This window comes from Tachysurus fulvidraco, chromosome 4 (genome assembly GCF_022655615.1).
Source record: "Tachysurus fulvidraco isolate hzauxx_2018 chromosome 4, HZAU_PFXX_2.0, whole genome shotgun sequence".
Taxonomy (NCBI): Eukaryota; Metazoa; Chordata; class Actinopteri; order Siluriformes; family Bagridae; genus Tachysurus; species Tachysurus fulvidraco.
The window spans coordinates 16046193-16063961 of record NC_062521.1 but is presented as its reverse complement, the minus strand read 5'-3'; the positions used below and the strand labels follow the sequence as shown (position 1 = coordinate 16063961).

The following is a 17769-nucleotide window of genomic DNA, read 5'->3' as shown; positions in this document are numbered from 1 at the left end:
CCAAACAAAAGAGTAAACCTGACGTTAGCTTTGGCCATTAAAGAGACTGAAATAATGTAACAGCGATGCTAAAGCATCGTGAATATCACAGTAATAGGCCTTGTAGCACAGGTAATTTCCTAATTTCCTTAGATACTAGCGAATCATTTCATGCACATAGGAATAATCAGCTTTGAGAACGTATTTTGTTGAACGAAATGTTTAAAACAAAATCACAGCCATTGGACTGCTGCTACTATCATTTCCTCTTCCTTATCTTTTAATTTCCTAACCCGAAGTCACTCATTTTCCTGTTTGCATCCCTCCCTTTTCCGAAGTGTCAGACGGAGAGACCTCCTCATTTGGGCTTCGGCTTTTTTGCGTTGGCGAATCACAAAGTGTTGGAATCTATTGCCTTTGTCTGACAAGTCATCCATCTCTATGCGAGGGGGGATATGGGGAGGAGGAGGAGGAGAAGGTGGAGGAGGAGGAAGGTGGGGGGCGGTGGACTGCAGCTTTTAGAAACACACACACACCGGGAAGAGGGCTTTCATTCTCAGCCCAAAGCTTCTAACAGGCACATCCCATTCTTACAGAGAGGGGGACCGCTAGAGACACTCGCAGTGTCCATGTTTTTCCGTGTCATCCCCGCACATAGCCTGCGTGACTCGTAACACCAGAAACGCGTTGCTGATATATCGAAGGGAATTTTTACACTGCTGTACGTTGAAGAACGGATCCTTGGAAGCGACGCAAAGCAAATTGGCAGCGACTTTAAAAAAATATTCCTCTAAAATATGTGGCCAACAAGCATCCACTGAACGAGCAGTTACGCGCAAATTACTGCGAAAAGATTTTTTGTTCGCTTTTTAAGACAAGTGACGGACATGATCTGCAATCCCAACTCGTTTTGCCCCTGAAGGAACTGAAGTGAGAATAACTTGAAGAAGAAGTTCTCCAGCGAGCCGCCGGCTCTGAAGCTCTAAACGGACAGCAGCAGTTTTCTAACCCGCATTGAAAGCTGCATAATAGAGGCGAGACGGCGACCTCAGTCGATTATCTCTCCTTCCTTTGCTATCCCATGGATATTCACTGCAAAGCAGACCCATTCACGGCGATGCACCGTAAGTATAAGATTTGTTTTTGCTATTTCAAATATCCTTACTTCGTAAAAATAAAGAAATCAAATAAAAAAATAAATAAATAAACAGAAAGCTTCCTGCGATGTACTGTGTAGTGCAAGAACTTGTGCAGGCTTTGTATGCGTTTTAGCTAATTATTTACGAATGTCAAAATTATTTATTATATGTGCATAAGTTAAAGTTTATGAAAAATATCAAAATGTAGAATTACTTATACAGTTAGTAACAAAACTAACAAATCTCCCTTAAAGCGCAAAAAATAGTCCAGAGATAATCTGCCATATTGGCGCTTCTGTTATCCAATATTGAGTAGCAGTAGATGAAGTTGGACAAAAAGTCGATGAAATTCCACACAATAAAATAGCTTGTACTAATTAGGCACAGCAACAATTACTGTTTAACTTGTTCAGCATTTAACTGGCTTCATAGACTATAATATAAACCATATGAATTAGGCCCATGGTTTACAGCATTCAGTAAATTATAATGTGTTATTTGTAAAGCAAACGTTAACATATAACTGGGTTAGGATTTTATTGGATATTTCTGAAATTCTAACTGTCAAATGTTATTTATGCAATTAAAATGCTACATTTTATTTTAATTAAGTAGAGAATAGAAAATGTAAGAAACGGCGAGAATAATACAACGGAGGCGACTAATAAAAAAGATGAAGAAAGATGAAGATAAATTTCGTTTAATCAGTATTGTTAATAGCAGACATATGGTCATATAAAGAAGTTGGTTATTTTTATTTATTTTTTATACGAACGCCCAATTTAAATAATTAATCCTTGTTTTGCAGTTGCTTTTCTGTGGTTGTAATATGAGTTATCAAAGATCTTTTTAATTATTTACAATAATTGTGCAAGGAAAATTAAACAGCCTGAAACGTAATCTATGCGACATGTGTTTGGCTGCAATGGAATAGAAGAGGAAAATACGACCTAACTCGTTGTTCGGTTATGCGTATTGTAGCAAATATCTTTATCAGTTTCGTGCGATCTGGAGAAAGGACAACAATGTTGTAAGGTCAGTTTGCTGAATGAATTCCTCCATTATGCGATTATTTATTTTAATATACAAAAAGGTACCAATGCAGTGAGAAAACTAGCATAACACCGCCTATAATAATAATAGTAATAATAATAATAATAATAATAATAATAATAATAAGGAAAACGAGAATTGAGTACGAATACGACATATGAGGTAAAAATATCTAGTTTTATTTTTTACTATTTTTGACTTAATCTGTAAGATTTTCATACATCTAAAAAGGGAAAAAAAATGTAAATTGTTTAAGCACGAATTATTTCAATTATGCGTTAATAGTGAACTGTTTTGTTCTGATTAACCTCAACGTGAGTATATGTAGATAAAGATCAATTTGTCTTGCATTTTCAAGTACGCTGCACGAATTGCACGTAGGTTCTGATTTTCGTCTGTATATATGAGCGCGTGCGGATGTGTGTAAAGAGGTTTTGTGTGTGTGTGTGTGTGTGTGTGTGTGTGTGTGTGTGTGTGTGTGTGTGTGTGTGTGTGTGTGTGTGTGTGTGTGAGAGAGAGAGAGAGAGAGAGAAAGAGAGAGAGAGAGAGAGAGAGAGAGAGAGAGAGAGAGAGAGAGAGAGAGAGAGTAAAGTGAGAAGTATGCTACAATTTAGCGTTTCTTCTATATGTATGTAATGTTACGCTGTTGTGTGTGTGTGCTGTTGTCTCCCACATAGGGCATGGGGGTGTGAACCAGCTCGGAGGGGTGTTTGTGAACGGCAGACCCCTACCTGACGTGGTTCGGCAGAGGATCGTGGAGCTGGCACACCAAGGGGTCAGGCCGTGTGACATCTCTAGACAGCTCCGGGTCAGCCATGGCTGTGTCAGCAAAATTCTCGGCAGGTAGGGCAAAAATAAGAAGTCCCACTGAAATCAAACCTTCAGGGCGCCATTGAGTGATTATACTATTTAGTCAGATACCTACGCCTGTTCCTCAGCCTCTTTTAAGGCAAACTTTGAGGAGGCTGAGAATTGCCCATCCAACATAATCCCAAAAACAACCAGCGGATGTGTTATCAATCAAATCAAATTTTATTTGTCACATACACACATACAGAGTACGACATGCAGTGAAATGCTTGTATGTTATAAATAGTAACGAGTTTATTATTGCTTTAAGTTGCTCCCTCTTGGGCACTCGGGAAAGGACAATAAAATGTTTACTGGGAACGTTTTACATATGTATCTTTGAATTTTCTGACATATTTTTTTTCAGCTATCCAAAGGATTTCACGAGGTATTTTGCTTTATACACTTGGAATGTCCGATACGATGTGAAATATGAGTTATATATCCTGTTACCTTTGGCTGCATGGACCATCATCTTTAATTATGAAATAATTTATAATAATAATAATAATAATAATAATAATAATAATAATAATAATAATAATAATAATAATAATAAATTTCAGAACAAAATGTTAAAAGGCTGAAGTCATAAAAAGCATTTTATTACATAACGAATGCATACTAATGTACATTCGTAAATTATTGCTCCAACTGACTGGTACCACAATTGATTCAGACCATTTCCAGGGAATCATCACAAGCGTATTGATATAGTTGATTTGTATATCATTTGTATTGTATATAGTATGCTTATTGTGATATATAAAAAACTACTAATTACCAACCGCGCGTGTTTAGGTGTATTAGACAACTTACACTTTAACGACTATTTTTGCCCTTCTTGTCTCGCAGATACTACGAAACTGGCAGTATTAAACCTGGAGTTATCGGCGGTTCCAAACCAAAAGTGGCCACTCCAAAAGTTGTGGATAAAATTGCAGAATATAAGCGGCAGAACCCCACCATGTTCGCCTGGGAGATCAGAGACCGACTTCTTGCCGAAGGCGTCTGTGACAACGACACGGTTCCAAGCGTATCCTCCATCAACAGGTAAAAAATATAGATTTCCATATACATGTAATAGGATATATATATATATATATATATATATATATATATATATATATATATATATATATATATATATATATATATATATATAATTTTCAGCATCATGTCGCTTGCTGGAAAAGTCGCAATTATACCACACAAAAAAAAAAACATATTGATTAGTGCCATCATTTCATAACTGCATCAACTAGGTGATGTTTTCTTGCTAAACTATTTGTTATTGAAGCGTTAGCGCAGGACGTGCAGGGGAAAATAGGCGAAAGTATACGTCTACAGATTAACAGGTGTTAGCAGATACACAAACGTAGTTGTAGGCACAGCGCTGGAAAAGTAATCACTCCGTTAAGGAAGATTCATCAGTGCTGAGTTCTTCTTCATGATAGTCTCAGGCATGCAATTTAAAGGCAGTCGGCAAACGTCGGCAAAGCCACATCTGTCCCGCTTAAACCCAAATCAATAAGCTGTAAAAAGATCCAGTGGCGTCGGGAAACACACGGGGCCCCTCGTTCAATACAGCATTACTGCCACGGGATCGCAGGATCACCTGCTTATTTCAGCACGTTAGGAAATCTAGCAACAGACTAATAAATAAATAAAATAAACCAAACTAATTTGTCGCATTTTTGTGCAATAAAATTAACGAGGCTGTGTATTTATAATAAAAAATATATTTAATTTAAAATAAAAATTATATACAAATTGTGTGTGTGTATATATATATATATATATATATATATATATATATATATATATATATATATATATATACAAACACATTATATATATTTGTGTGTGTGTGTGTGTGTGTGTGTGTGTGTGTGTGTGTGTGTGTGTGTGTGTGTTTGTGTGTACAAAAATGCGACAAATTACTTTTAGTGATCTAGTAATTAACTTATATATTATTAATTATGGTATATATTATTTGCACAGTAGAAGGAAGATGTGTTTTATTAAGTAAATAAATAAATAAACGAATATTTATATAAATAAATAGAAAAAGGCGGAAATACCAGCCACGGGCGTTTTGCGCATGAATATTAATCTCGCCAAGAAACTAGCAGCAGCGTTAACCACTCGCTACTTATTCACTTTTTGCTCATTAAAACACAAAGGGCTAAAGAAAAAGTATCCCGAGTGATCTGGGGGAAAAAAGTGGAAGTGTGCGGAAAGGCCTTGCTGCGAGCGCTAGTGCTGAACTTTGGTTAGGAGGCACTGTTCCAGAGAGGCGGCCAGCAGCATTACACTTTAATGAGCTGCACAGAGAGCATGGACCGAGCCGCACTGGATACTGCCGAGAAAAAATGTATGGGTGCAAGAGTGACTGAAAAAATATTATAATTTCATGCACTGTGACCTCTTAAAAGGGGCGATTTGAACTGTTCTTCACCCGGATGTGGTAAACTCTAAATCTGCATTAATGAATGGCATCAAACCAGAAGAATTTGTTTATCTGGCTTTGAAAACGTTTTTTAAAGACTGTAATTAAATCTATACATTATATTAGTATATGACTATACTACTGTATTAGATGAAATTAATGGTTTTATTTTCCTATATTTGTCAAAGCTTTTTTAGCACTCAAATGTGATATATCCGGTGTAAAGGAATATGTTGTAAAGAAGTTTGCAAATAATTACCACAAGAACAATAGTTTAATATCAACCTCAATACTGTATGTTCAAAGTAGTTGATCCTATCTTTATTTAAATGAAATATTCATGTCTAATACTTCTACAGGATTGACATTAAACGAAGAATTTCGATTAGCTCAAATATTAATCTCATGTTAAAAACTTCATGCCTTTTAAACAGGTGTCACTGTTGTGTGTCAGCAAGCATGTTTGTCTCCAGAGTCAGGACATGACAGTTAACCCTCATGTTTTGAGTGGTTAGGTAGTTGACCTCTGCTCTGTTGACATTAGAAGATGGCCAAGCTTTAAGCACAATTTCTCTGCATGAATTATTAAAGATTAGACACATACTGGATGAACACAGTGTCCACCCTGCAACCTAGACGCATCAGCACATGCCCCAGATCCTGTGTTTTTCACTTGTATTGATTGATATTTTCATATTTCTATAGGGAATTTCAGCACCACAGTATGTCATTAATTCACTTTCTCGGGCTACATATTCAATAGTAGTAACATAGATTCCAAATAAAGGCCTTGAATTTATATAGCTTGAAGTCGTGAGGTCAAATCATTGTTATGGACAGATGTTAAAATTCAAATAAAATATAGTTAGATATAGATAGATTTTTTTTCATGTTTTCATAATGCTTGTTGATTTTGTTATTCTTGATAAAGAACAGACCACTGGTTAAGGCATCTTGAATAAATATATCATAAGATAAATTATGCAATTCACATAAATAAGTACTACGAAAATAATTCCACTCGAGAAAAATTTTGTCTGTGGGAATAATAGCCTCAGCACATAAACATAAAATATGGCATTATGTATCAGATGAATTTGTTTTAGACTGAATTTCCTATCGAATTAAATCTCATATATAATATCTGATTGCAAATCCCTGTATATATTTAGGGTTATACTGTGAAAACAAATAATATAAATGTGTTTGCAACTCTGGATGGCAGCTCCTTCTCTCACAAGTGTGTGGCCCAGATTAAAGGCATCAAATGTTGCAGTAGGCTTTTGTGAGGCAATGAGACAATATTGCTTTCCTGTCACATATAATTTATAGCCTACCATTTGCATCTATCCCCATCTACTATTAATTCACAACTTTTCTTTTTATCTCAAAGTCCCAATCAATAATGCCTCATCCGCACTGCAATCCTAGATATTTGTGAATAATGTGGGAAAGTCCGATCGGGCAAGTCAGTAATGTCAGGCTACAAGCAATCTTGACTTCTTTAAAAGACTGGTTAAGCGATGTGCGGAGGATGACAGACTGAGGAACATTGATAGAGAGAGAAAAAGAGTGGGAGACAGATAGAGACAGTGAGACATTATTGAAGTTGAGGCCAGGTCAAGGCAGTGAAGCCCATCATTGAGGTGAATTGATGTGATTTCATGCTTTGTTTGCAAGATCATTCAGACCAAAGTGCAATAAAGACCTTCCCCCATATCACACCTTTGAGCTAGCGGGACTTTATCATATTTCTAAAACTGGGATCCTGTTTGATTGAATCTAGTCTCTCTAGAGTAGCTCCTACTCATCCTTAAATATTGACTTTTAAATATTACCCTAATGCCTTCGGATTGGTTGTTTGTAACAGATTCAACTATCCTTACAGGAAGAGCTTAAGACAACACAGGAATTTTATCGGGTTGATTCAGGGTTAGAAAACAGTCTTTGTAAGAAAATGAGTTTTGATGAGCAGCATAATTGCTACATTTGTTAGAATATTAAGCTTATTTTATTTACTTTAATAGGATAATAAGGACCAAAGTTCAGCAGCCCTTCCACCCATCTCCAGACGGGACAGGAACTACCCTCACCTCAGCAGGACACACTATAGGTAAAATAGATGTTAAAAATGTTAAAATATTTGAGGAAGCATTTGTTTTATTAAAAATTGTCCTTCTGATGAAAAATGGTCTCCTCGTTTTAACCTTTATCCTGTGCTTTTTCCAGTGCCTAGCACAGCCTCTCCACCTGTATCAAGTGCTTCGAACGATCCGGTGGGCTCCTACTCCATCAACGGCATCCTCGGAATCCCTCGCTCCAACGGTGAAAAGAGAAAGCGTGATGATGGTAAGAGACTGGATTATATTCTTTTGCTTCTACTAAAACACAAAAACTTTTTTATTTATTTATTTATTTTTTTGCTATGACTGCTTTCAATTTCAAATAAAATATGCACCAAGAAAAGAAGGTGGTTATTTGATAGCACTTTAAATAGCAGGCAGTAAAAGTGCAGATTGGACTGTGTCATTTATCTGTTTGTGGAACTGAAGACCTTTTGCTATGTGAATGATGTGGTATGTCAAGTGCCACCAAGATAGTGCAAGTAATGTGCTGAGGAAAAACACATATATGTGCACTCATGACATTTTAACCGAATTAGTTGAAAGCAGTCACGATAATAAAGCAATACTGTAAAAGCATTTTGCTAATAGTGTTTAAATTTCTAAGAATACCGATAAACAAAATGGTTTTTACTAAGCCCCATATCAGGATGTCCGTATTCGATGCTTTAAATGGACAACTGTAGTCAAACTACAGTCAACAAAACCAGTTAAACAAATAAGGAACATGACCTGCACTAACATTTTCTCTCCTTTGAAAATGAGAGGGCACACACTGCCTAAGGCCTAATGGCTCATCGGCTCTATAAAAAAAAAGCTTTTGAAGGCTAGTGAATAAAGATCAGTGTGGTTCTGCGCCAAACAAGCACACAGACTCAGGAGTAGTTTGAGGGAGGGAGGGGGGAGTGGTTGGAAATGATCTCTTAAAACATTTATCAAAGCAGGCCTACTTGCTTCTTTTATGTTTCCATCTCTTTAGTTCTCTGGAGTGGCAACCACTTGGATGGGAGGAAAATAGGATATTGTAAGTTCTGTTAGCCCACCTTTTTTTTGCTTGCTCAATCATGGGCCACTCGACTCTGCTCAAGTGGCCATGTGAGGGTGTGTGTATGTGTGTCTCAGCTGAAGACAGAGCACAGTTATGTCTAATGATATCTTTATGGAGAGCAGTTTGGATCGTATATAAAGTCTGTGAAAACATGTCTGTAACAAATCACATTTGCTGCAAGGTTTGCTGAAGCTGTAGTGAGTTTTTCCTCCACTGCTGCACGGTTGGATTGAGAGTAACTAGTTCATCGTATGAATGTTCAAATTGCAAGTGGTCATAGTTTGATTACATTTTTCTTCATTTTTAATGCCAAATAGAGGGGAAGAAGAGGAATCAGGTTAGGATAATTGCCATGTAGAGCATTTGACAAATTAAAGCTTTCTTTGCTTTAATAATATTACATATATATAATATATTCTACTCAACAGTGAGCGTCCTAATAATTATAAGTTTATATAATATATAATTTCCATTACAAGATGTAAGGTATATAATAACTGCAAGATTGATATTATATTTATTGGTTTACTGTATTTTAGACTATATAGTGTTTTAGATATGTTGCACTGAACACCTGTTATTGTGAGACTGTAATATAGACATCTTAGCTGTATTTTTTTTATTTTATTCTGTGCCAATTGTCCAGAAAGCTGTGAGTTATTTAAACTTAGCCCTTATTTCACACAGGGACATCAGGGAGGCTGCTCGACAGTCTGCGCTTGGTTTCAATTTCATAGCAGCACAGCAGCCTTGGGCTACCTGAGCCATATTTGGCTGAGTGCCGCAAGTCTCGCCTTCATTAGATGATGACATAACTGAAAATATGTTAATCTGATTTTTGGAGGACGGGGGTAGAACAGCAAGTTTTATGAAGCCCAAATGTAATAGGAACAAAATCTGGCTGATTTTGCAGAAAAAGTTTGCGCTTCGGGTTTTCTTTTAATAGTGCTGAAATTATGGTCATTTTACTGAGCATCAGGCCATTGCACTTGTTTTCAGATATAGACGCCAGTTTGCACTGCCCTTAAAAAAGCCCCCATTACAAGGGGATTGTGGAGATAATGTAGTGTGACATACTTTATGTACACCAGGTTTTCATAAGGGGAATTTCAGGGACATAGGTGTCATAAGAGTCATTAATCTGCCATTTTCATGTGTTATTGCAAATTAGAAGTAGCATGTTAGACTCGCTAGCTATGGCTGATGTTAAGCATGGTGCAGAGGGGAAAAGGAGGAAAGGTGGGGGTAACTCTCTAGATTAGCTCCTTGGTGGCAATAGTTCCTTGCACGTTGAACATAGTGACATTTAAGAGAATTTGCAATTCTGCCGAGAAAAGCTATTAATTCACAAATTAACATCCCAGTTTCTCTATCACGGATGCACAAGCTATTGAAAAGACAAAAGGAATAGCCTAAAGGGGAAGAGGGAGAGAGCTGCAGCCCTATCTTTGTAAAGATTGGTTTATATGTCTGCAAGCAGTGATACCAATTATACCAGCACACCGAGAATGTGCCTCAACCATATTGCCGCCTATGCAGGCCCCTCAATCCGTTGCTAAATTTATTTGTGTATCTCATTATGGAAAATAGAATGCCTGTCGTGCCAAATGCATTAATGGCAAAAGGGGGAATTAAGCCTGTTCAGGCTTTTCACTCATTCATTAATACCTCTATACCAGATATGACAAACGAGTGCACCAAGTTAATTACTAGCATGTAGTGTTCAGGAATGTATTGATATTATTACATGTTCCACCCACCCTAAGCAGTGGTTAGTTGAATGTGACCTTGTTATGGCAGATACGGAGGTTGTTATGACCCAAGCTGCCCTTCTGTCTTTTCCCTCAATATAAAACCAGACTGGAAAACACAAGGTGGTTAGGGAGTTTAAATGTTTGATGCTCCTTGTAATAAATTACCAAGCAAAAGAAAAAATAAAATTGAAGTGAATGTTGAAGTTGTTGTGGGAGTGGACAAGCATGTAGGCCTATGAGAGAGAAATTAAAACTGGGTGATTTAAAAGGCAAAGCAGTTTATTTATGTGACAAGATAAAGAGATTACATACACAAAGCCAATGCCATCATGGTCAAAGCATGTGAAAGCTTCGGCACTTCTCTTTGTAGCTCGTTTGTTCATTTGACAAGGACTGCTTTGAGAGTGAACGGCCTCAGCACACCTCAAATCCCCATGCTAAAATAGTTTGGCCTTCAGCTAGAATGCTTTAGCCTGTGCTTCTATTTCATGGCTTGTAAGATTCTATTGTGTCCATATGGATTCTACTCTAAAAAAGGAATAGAAATGAAATACATCCAAACCAAGAAATGGATTGGCCTCTGTCTAGATCGAAAAAGAACATCCCACCGATCTCATCCCGATGATGGCCTCTGTAAGAAAGAGAAAGCCCAGATTTGAGCGAGGCTGTAGAGCGTAACCATGAGAGAAGAAGGTGTCAGGGCTCCTTATCAAAGGACACAAAAGGTCTATGCCCTGCTCTGCTGATACATCTGCATTCAAGCAGACCGGCTCTGTCGTCTGCTGCCGGCCTGCTCACAAAATGACACCTCACAAATCTGCAGCATGGAAACATCTAAGGACAGGCTGGTTCGCTTGAAGAGGAATCATGTCAGAGAAAAGTCAATTATGGGCACTGATGCTGAGAATTAATGGTGCGCTGCATTACTCAGGTTTTAAAAGGAGCAAGAGTGGGGGAAAGAGAGCAAGAGGGAGAGTGAGTGAGAGGTTAAGAGAGAGGAAGATGCGTTTATTAATTGTGTTCCAGAACGTTGCGTCACATGAATCTGATCTGCTAAATGATGGCCTGGGTGTGAGTACAGTAGAAAATGTGTGATATGGGTGACAGGAGCAACCCGCTCTGACAATAAGGGGGAGGAGGGGTAGACAGAGGGAGAGAGAAGACTCTCATTCCTCAGCCCACTGCCAGCCTGCTCAGCACAGCTAAATTGAATTAATAAAGCTTTTAAACATGCCGCAACATAACAGGAAATTAACAGCCCCGCTTGTGCTGCTGCCGCCACCAGCAGCAGCAGCAGCATCTCTCACTCTCTCTCTTTCTCTTTCTCTTTCTTGTCTCTTATGATACAGTTATTTGCCGTGCAGCCTTTCCGCTTCAAGGCCTTCATAAATAGGGGATTTTTTTCTCAAACTAAGCACAGCTGACATGGAAGGTGTACTTGCCCCTTTGCTCAATTCCTTTCTCCTGCTCTTTTTCCTACTCCCTGGAATTATGTGCTTTTAGGTTTCCACTAAAATTGATTTTTTTACGAGCAGAATGTGTTTGGTTCACACAGTTATAGTTTTGCAGGAATCAGAATTAGCTGGATCTGCAAACATTATTTTGTCGTTTAACATAGCAATCGTAATAAACAAATCAGCCATGTCATCTCTGCTTGGAAATAGAAAATGATCACGAATCAAAACCGGGCAAACTATATTGTCAGTAATTTCAGGCCAAGAGCACACCTACTTTTTTTACTTTCAAAAAAGTCTCTCCCTCTCTGTCTATCTCAAGCATGATGTTATCTGAAGTGAGCAGGAGTTAAAGGCAGAAGCCACAACATCCCTCTGTTTACAGGATGTCACACTTGCCCTGGCTGCTCTATCTCTCATTTACATACAAAATAAATTTAAAAAAGGGGAGATATTTTGAGCTACTGCTGTAATTGGTAGCCTTAAAGAGTATTTTAACATAATTATTATATATTGAATAGAATATATTGTAATTTTATTGTAAATAAAATTTACAATAACATTTTTGCTCACAACAGGTCAATTCTGAAATAAAAAATAACCAAAGTCTAATGATAATTTTTCTAATGCTAGTATCCAATACGTAATTTAAGAGGTTTGTTGTCATTTTTCTAGTGTAAGTGTAAACCTAGATCTCTTATACTCTAATTTTATCTGAATGAGGCTCTGAGGAGGAGGAAGCCCAGGAGAGTGGTGTTTTATGGACTCTGGTTATCTGATCTGACAGTGCCACAGTCCCATAGCACCAGAGTGCTAATGTAAGACCATGTCAAAACAAAAAAGTGTCCAAATGTGATCAATGTGAAACAACTACAGGGTAATCAGCAAACAAGTGACACAGGGAAACAATGCAATAGATTCTACACCGTGTGACTGTCTCCCATGCAGTTCCTTAGAGGTCAAAATTTGTACCCATTATTACATACTTCGTTCTTTATATGTTAAGGCAGAAGGAGAACACTGAATCAATAACATGTAAGAAGACAAATAGCTGATGTAACCTTGGTGTAGCTCAGATCTCCTCTAAATATTGTAATGTAGAGCAACCCAGCCCCCCACAGCTCAAGCAGCAGTTATGTCCCCTGTGTCCAGCAGCAAAGCTGCATGTTTGGGCTTTTGAGTATGGGAAGCATGCTTTAACACAGTGAATGACACACGCTTGCTTATTGATCGCAGTTTGCACTTAGCCTAGCTGATAGAAAGTAATTAATGACTCTATTTTCTTCTGTACCAAAGAGAACAATTGGGTTTTATACAGCAACAACACACGGTCATATGAAAATGCCCCCAAGGGAGAGGTCTATAAGAAATGCTTGACCTCAAATATGGAATGATTCAAATAATGGCAGGAAAAACGCAATATGGAAACCATACAAGCCACAAGAGGGATTAATAGGAGGGAAAAATATATTGCCTCATTCTAGAAGCTACTTCACAAAAAATCTCTCTCTCTCTCTCTCTCTCTCTCTCTCTCTCTCTCTCTCACACTCTCTCACTCTCTCACTCTCTCTCACACACACACACATACACAGAAGAGAGCTCTCTATCACAGCTCTCTATGGATCCATTTCTCTCTGAAAGTCAGGTTCATCCTATGGCTTCAGTCATTGAAAAAAGGTCAAGCTGCCGGGTAGAATGGCAATAACACCTCTGAAATGGTACTATCAGTGGAACATGATTGATCAATTGAATTCCATAGCACAGAAAAATGTGGGATTAAGTAGAGTATTATACGCACAATGAGTTGAGGCATGATGTTCATTTCAAGTTCATTTCGCCTCCCTCTTGCCACCAGATCAGGCAATCAATAGGAGCCTTGCATATCATATATCACCACACTCACGCCGAGGAGAGAACATAATCTGCTGCAAATTTAGAATGACAGATTTGTAAGGGAGCTAAAGTCAGAGTCTGGGAGCTTGGGTGGCTACTGGCATGGCAGGCAGATTAGCTGGAGGTTTTCAGGAGCAAAACAAAGTGGTGGGAAAGCCAATAAGGTGCTTTTAGTAAGGTGATAAGGTCAGAAGCCAAAGGGAAACTGCTCATTTGTTTATAGACAGTGTATCTGAAAGAAATGCATAAGCTAGAATTCAACCAGTGTAATTGTATTCAGGCTGTAGCTGGCCTCCTATTTTTTCCAGGGAAAAGCAATCTGAAAGTGAAAGCAGCATTACATTCTAAAGGAAATTGTGCCTTTAAATAATAGCACTCCATTTCTACCCGTCGTCGAATGAGAACAGTCCCCCTCCACCAGCTTATGGCTACAGCTCATACTAAAACACTTGGTCTTTCCAACATGTTTTCACTGAAAGTAATCCATCAATTACTGTAGACCTACCACATGATGATGATGGTGCTGATGCTGGACCAAGAAGGGGAGGTGAAGGTGGAAGAGAAGAACAACTCTATCTTTCTCTCCTCCCATTTTTCCTTTCCCTCTCCTTCAATCTTAGACTCTCGTTCCCCTCTTCCCTTCCCCCCATGCTGCCTTTCCACAGCTATTAGGATCTTTTTGAGGCCAGTGCTGACTGAATTTGAACTGATATACACCAATCATTCATCCCCACTCTCACTACTAGTGCTGAGAGAGGCACTATCCTGAGCTGTGAGGAAGGGGGAAGGGGTTGGGGGCCTGCTCCGAGGAGAAATAGGGCCATAATGACTTCTACTAGCATGTGGCCTTGTCTCTCTCTTCTCTCATAGATGGCTCAGATGGCTCTGGCCCAAACAGTGATTCTCAGGGTAGTGTGGAGAGTTTACGAAAGCACCTGAGGGCTGATGCCTTCACTCAGCAGCAGCTGGAGGCTCTGGACCGGGTGTTTGAGCGGCCATCATACCCCGACGTCTTCCCAACATCTGAGCACATCAAACCAGAGCAGGTCAGTAACAGCACAGCTAACTGTCAAATATCTTTAAATGAGTTGATATTTCAAATAAAATGTCAGGACATACTATTCCAATTTTGTATCAGTTCATAATCTATCCTATTTGCAAGATCAGTCAATATAGTAAAATGGTCCAAAAGAGAATGCAAAGCAATGGAATTTGTATTTTTGAAATGATACTAATAATGATCAGAATACATATTTGTCAATTACCTAGATATAAATAGCACATCTGATTCTGATATCTTAGTAACCTGGAGTAAATGTTTTCTTGGACGCATAATGCTGGGTCCATGTCAGCTCCAGTACTGATACCTAGTTTCAAATTAGTGCATTTCTAATTCTACCAGCTAACCGATTTGTGACCTGGAATAATAAATTGATTAAACCGATTTACACATAACTACACAACTGAGCCCTTCCTATAAAACTAGCCCATATAATTCCACTGCCAAGTAAGTTGCTGACAAACCTTAATAGCTCTCTTGTTCACAGCAGAAGCATACGAAGGAAAAAGATTCATGTCTATTGTATAAAAACATGATTACTTTAATACACTCTAATCAAACACAAAACTATAATATTGACCAATTTATAAATACATTTTATACTTATCACATTAATCTCAATTTTAATTTGCACAGTTAAAAAATACCAAAAACTAATTTACTAAAAACATTCCCATTTTGAATACACTATATTATATACTAAATAATAATAATAATAATAATAATAATAATAATAATAATAATAATAATAATAATAATAATAATAATAATAATAATAATAATATATTGTATTATATTTACTGGCGTAAATATTTTCATGAACGCTTATGGCTGAAATGTGTTTGTAAAATGTTAATAGTGATGTTAATTCCCATGCATAATTTTTTTTCTAAAGCATAATTAATTTTTTACATTTAAAATAAGTAGATTTTACTTCAAATTAAACCGTTTCCCAAACAAAGTTCTCATTCTGAAGTGAGAAACTTCAAAGTAAATCTCCCATTATTTGTTTAACATTTTTATTGGTCATTGCATATCATAAGTATTATTTAAACATTAGAATATAGGAAAAATAATTTAAAAAGCACATCTATGAGCTGCAAATTTAATAGTGCAAATAGTGCATTCTAAAACATTTTACTCAAATTTGACATAAAATCACAATGTATTATTTACAAGTAATTAATTAATTAATATTACAGTATCTCTTGCAAATTCACATATCAATTGTAATTTCAGTGAAAATTAATCTCATCAATCTTCATACATGTATATGTATGATCCTTCGTCCTGGGCAAATGTCCGACGAATATGTATATGTATGTTACACTATATTTCATCTGTCTTGAAATACTGTATCTTGTAAAGCGTCCTTGAGCTTGGGAAAGGTGCTATATAAATTAAATTAAACATATTATTTTATAAGCCTTAGTTCATCAAGCCCAAATACAGCCAGAAGCACATTTTATGCCTTCTTGAAATAATACAAGGGTCAGATCCTTTTATATCTTTTTTATAAACAGCCGTCTTAGACCTAACCTTTATTTACTTTCAATGGACTATTAAACAACAAGCGACTATTAATTTTTCCCTTGAAACTCCAAGTGGATGCATATAAAGCAAATGCTGTGGCCTTAATTGAGTTCATTTTAATTTCTCTCCAATCGTGGTGAATTACACTGGTGATAAATCAGGGGGACAGCCCTCACCCAGAGTACTGGGTCTAATTTGCAGCTAATTACAAAACTGATTTCTATTGGAAGATCAATACCAAAAGGAATTGAAAATGACTTGCAGTCTTAAAGAGAACCCAAAAAGGTATAAAAAACAGCAAAAAAAAGAGGTTAAGTGTGAGCAAAAAAACAGTCCAGAAAAATCCCTTTTAATTCAGTAAGACATTAATCAGACCACATGCCCTTTTATTGGTTTCTTTTTGGCCTTCTTTTTAACTCCTGAAAGGGTGAAGCTATTAGCCAATGTCTGGGGTCTGAAGCAAGGCATTAAAAAGCCATTTTGGAAATGCTGAAGTCAATGGATTCACCCCTCCTACACTGCTGCCAGCCATTTGGTCATCCTTTTCAGATGGCTCTTCAGTTGCCCCACGCCCAACCTGCTCCTATCTGCATGATAAAATAGCCGTTGTGCATCTGAGGCCTGGCCGAATAGAGAGGAACATCCGCCACTGGCCCAGTGAACAGTTGTATCAGACAATTAGAGTTTATCTGGGATAGAGACAGACAAGACTAGGGTCACGGCATTTCCCTTTGGGACACAGTCCCATTGAGATGCACAGATGCACAACCACATTCACACACATAGACACACACATGCACAAACACACACTCAGAACACAAGATGAACACAGGAGCCGGAAGTCTTATTTCATTGTGAGAGAGGTTTGATAAAAGCATTGTAATGTAAATCTGCTGATAAAGAGAATTTTTATAGATGTTTACCGATGACGTGGCTTATATTATCATGTCATTGCCAACCTAAAAACTGGGCCTTCCCTAAAACTTATTATCCTGAATAAAAAATGAAAACCAATAAAATTGTTTCATGATCAATGTAATGATGAAACAATGTTTATACAAATCTTATGTGGAGATTATTGTATCCAAAAATTACAACCGACAGTTCAGCAACTGAGGCAGACATGTAATGTGCTCTCAAAATTATACAAATCTTTTTAATTGCTCTCGCTTACACTTTTATGTGTCATCATTTCTTATTCCAAAGACAACAATTACAAACGGTTGGTTGTGGCTCTGAAAATGGGGCCACATGTTGGTAATCTAACAAAGCTCTTCCCTTGGCTGGTCATGGGGATGGTTGCAGTCAAGCACAAAGAGGCAGCTGACAGCCCTGCCTTTCAAGCTTCTCCAAATCCTACTCTCAGCCCTGTTCAAAAACCTAATGTATGCACTCACCATGCACATGGCCTCCCACCAAAATACACACACAG

At 37.6% G+C, this 17769-nt stretch overlaps 1 protein-coding gene and 1 long non-coding RNA gene across 16 annotated transcripts in view; one reads left to right on the top strand and one right to left on the bottom strand.

The window, feature by feature from the left end:
- Positions 1–475: 475 nt before the first annotated feature.
- The window catches only part of pax2a (paired box 2a), a 28936-nt gene continuing 11642 nt past the window's right edge, over positions 476–17769 (top strand). The window contains exons 1-7 of one of the 15 annotated variants that reach the window (XM_047812902.1): positions 476–1103; positions 2849–3014; positions 3876–4073; positions 7500–7585; positions 7702–7821; positions 8575–8619; positions 14615–14790. In XM_047812902.1, the coding sequence (XP_047668858.1) occupies positions 1061–1103; positions 2849–3014; positions 3876–4073; positions 7500–7585; positions 7702–7821; positions 8575–8619; positions 14615–14790 (834 nt within the window). In that variant the 5' untranslated portion in view covers positions 476–1060. Of the gene's footprint in view, positions 1104–2836; positions 3015–3875; positions 4074–7499; positions 7586–7701; positions 7822–8574; positions 8620–14614; positions 14791–17769 lie in introns of all 15 variants that reach the window. The other 14 variants (XM_047812901.1, XM_047812905.1, XM_027141836.2 and 11 more) reach the window with 14 other exon arrangements.
- LOC113639758 overlaps positions 16113–17769 on the bottom strand; it is a 33589-nt gene continuing 31932 nt past the window's right edge. Inside the window, exon 5 of the long non-coding RNA XR_003439890.2 lies at positions 16113–17026. This is a non-coding gene — a long non-coding RNA (uncharacterized LOC113639758). The remainder of the gene's footprint in view (positions 17027–17769) is intronic.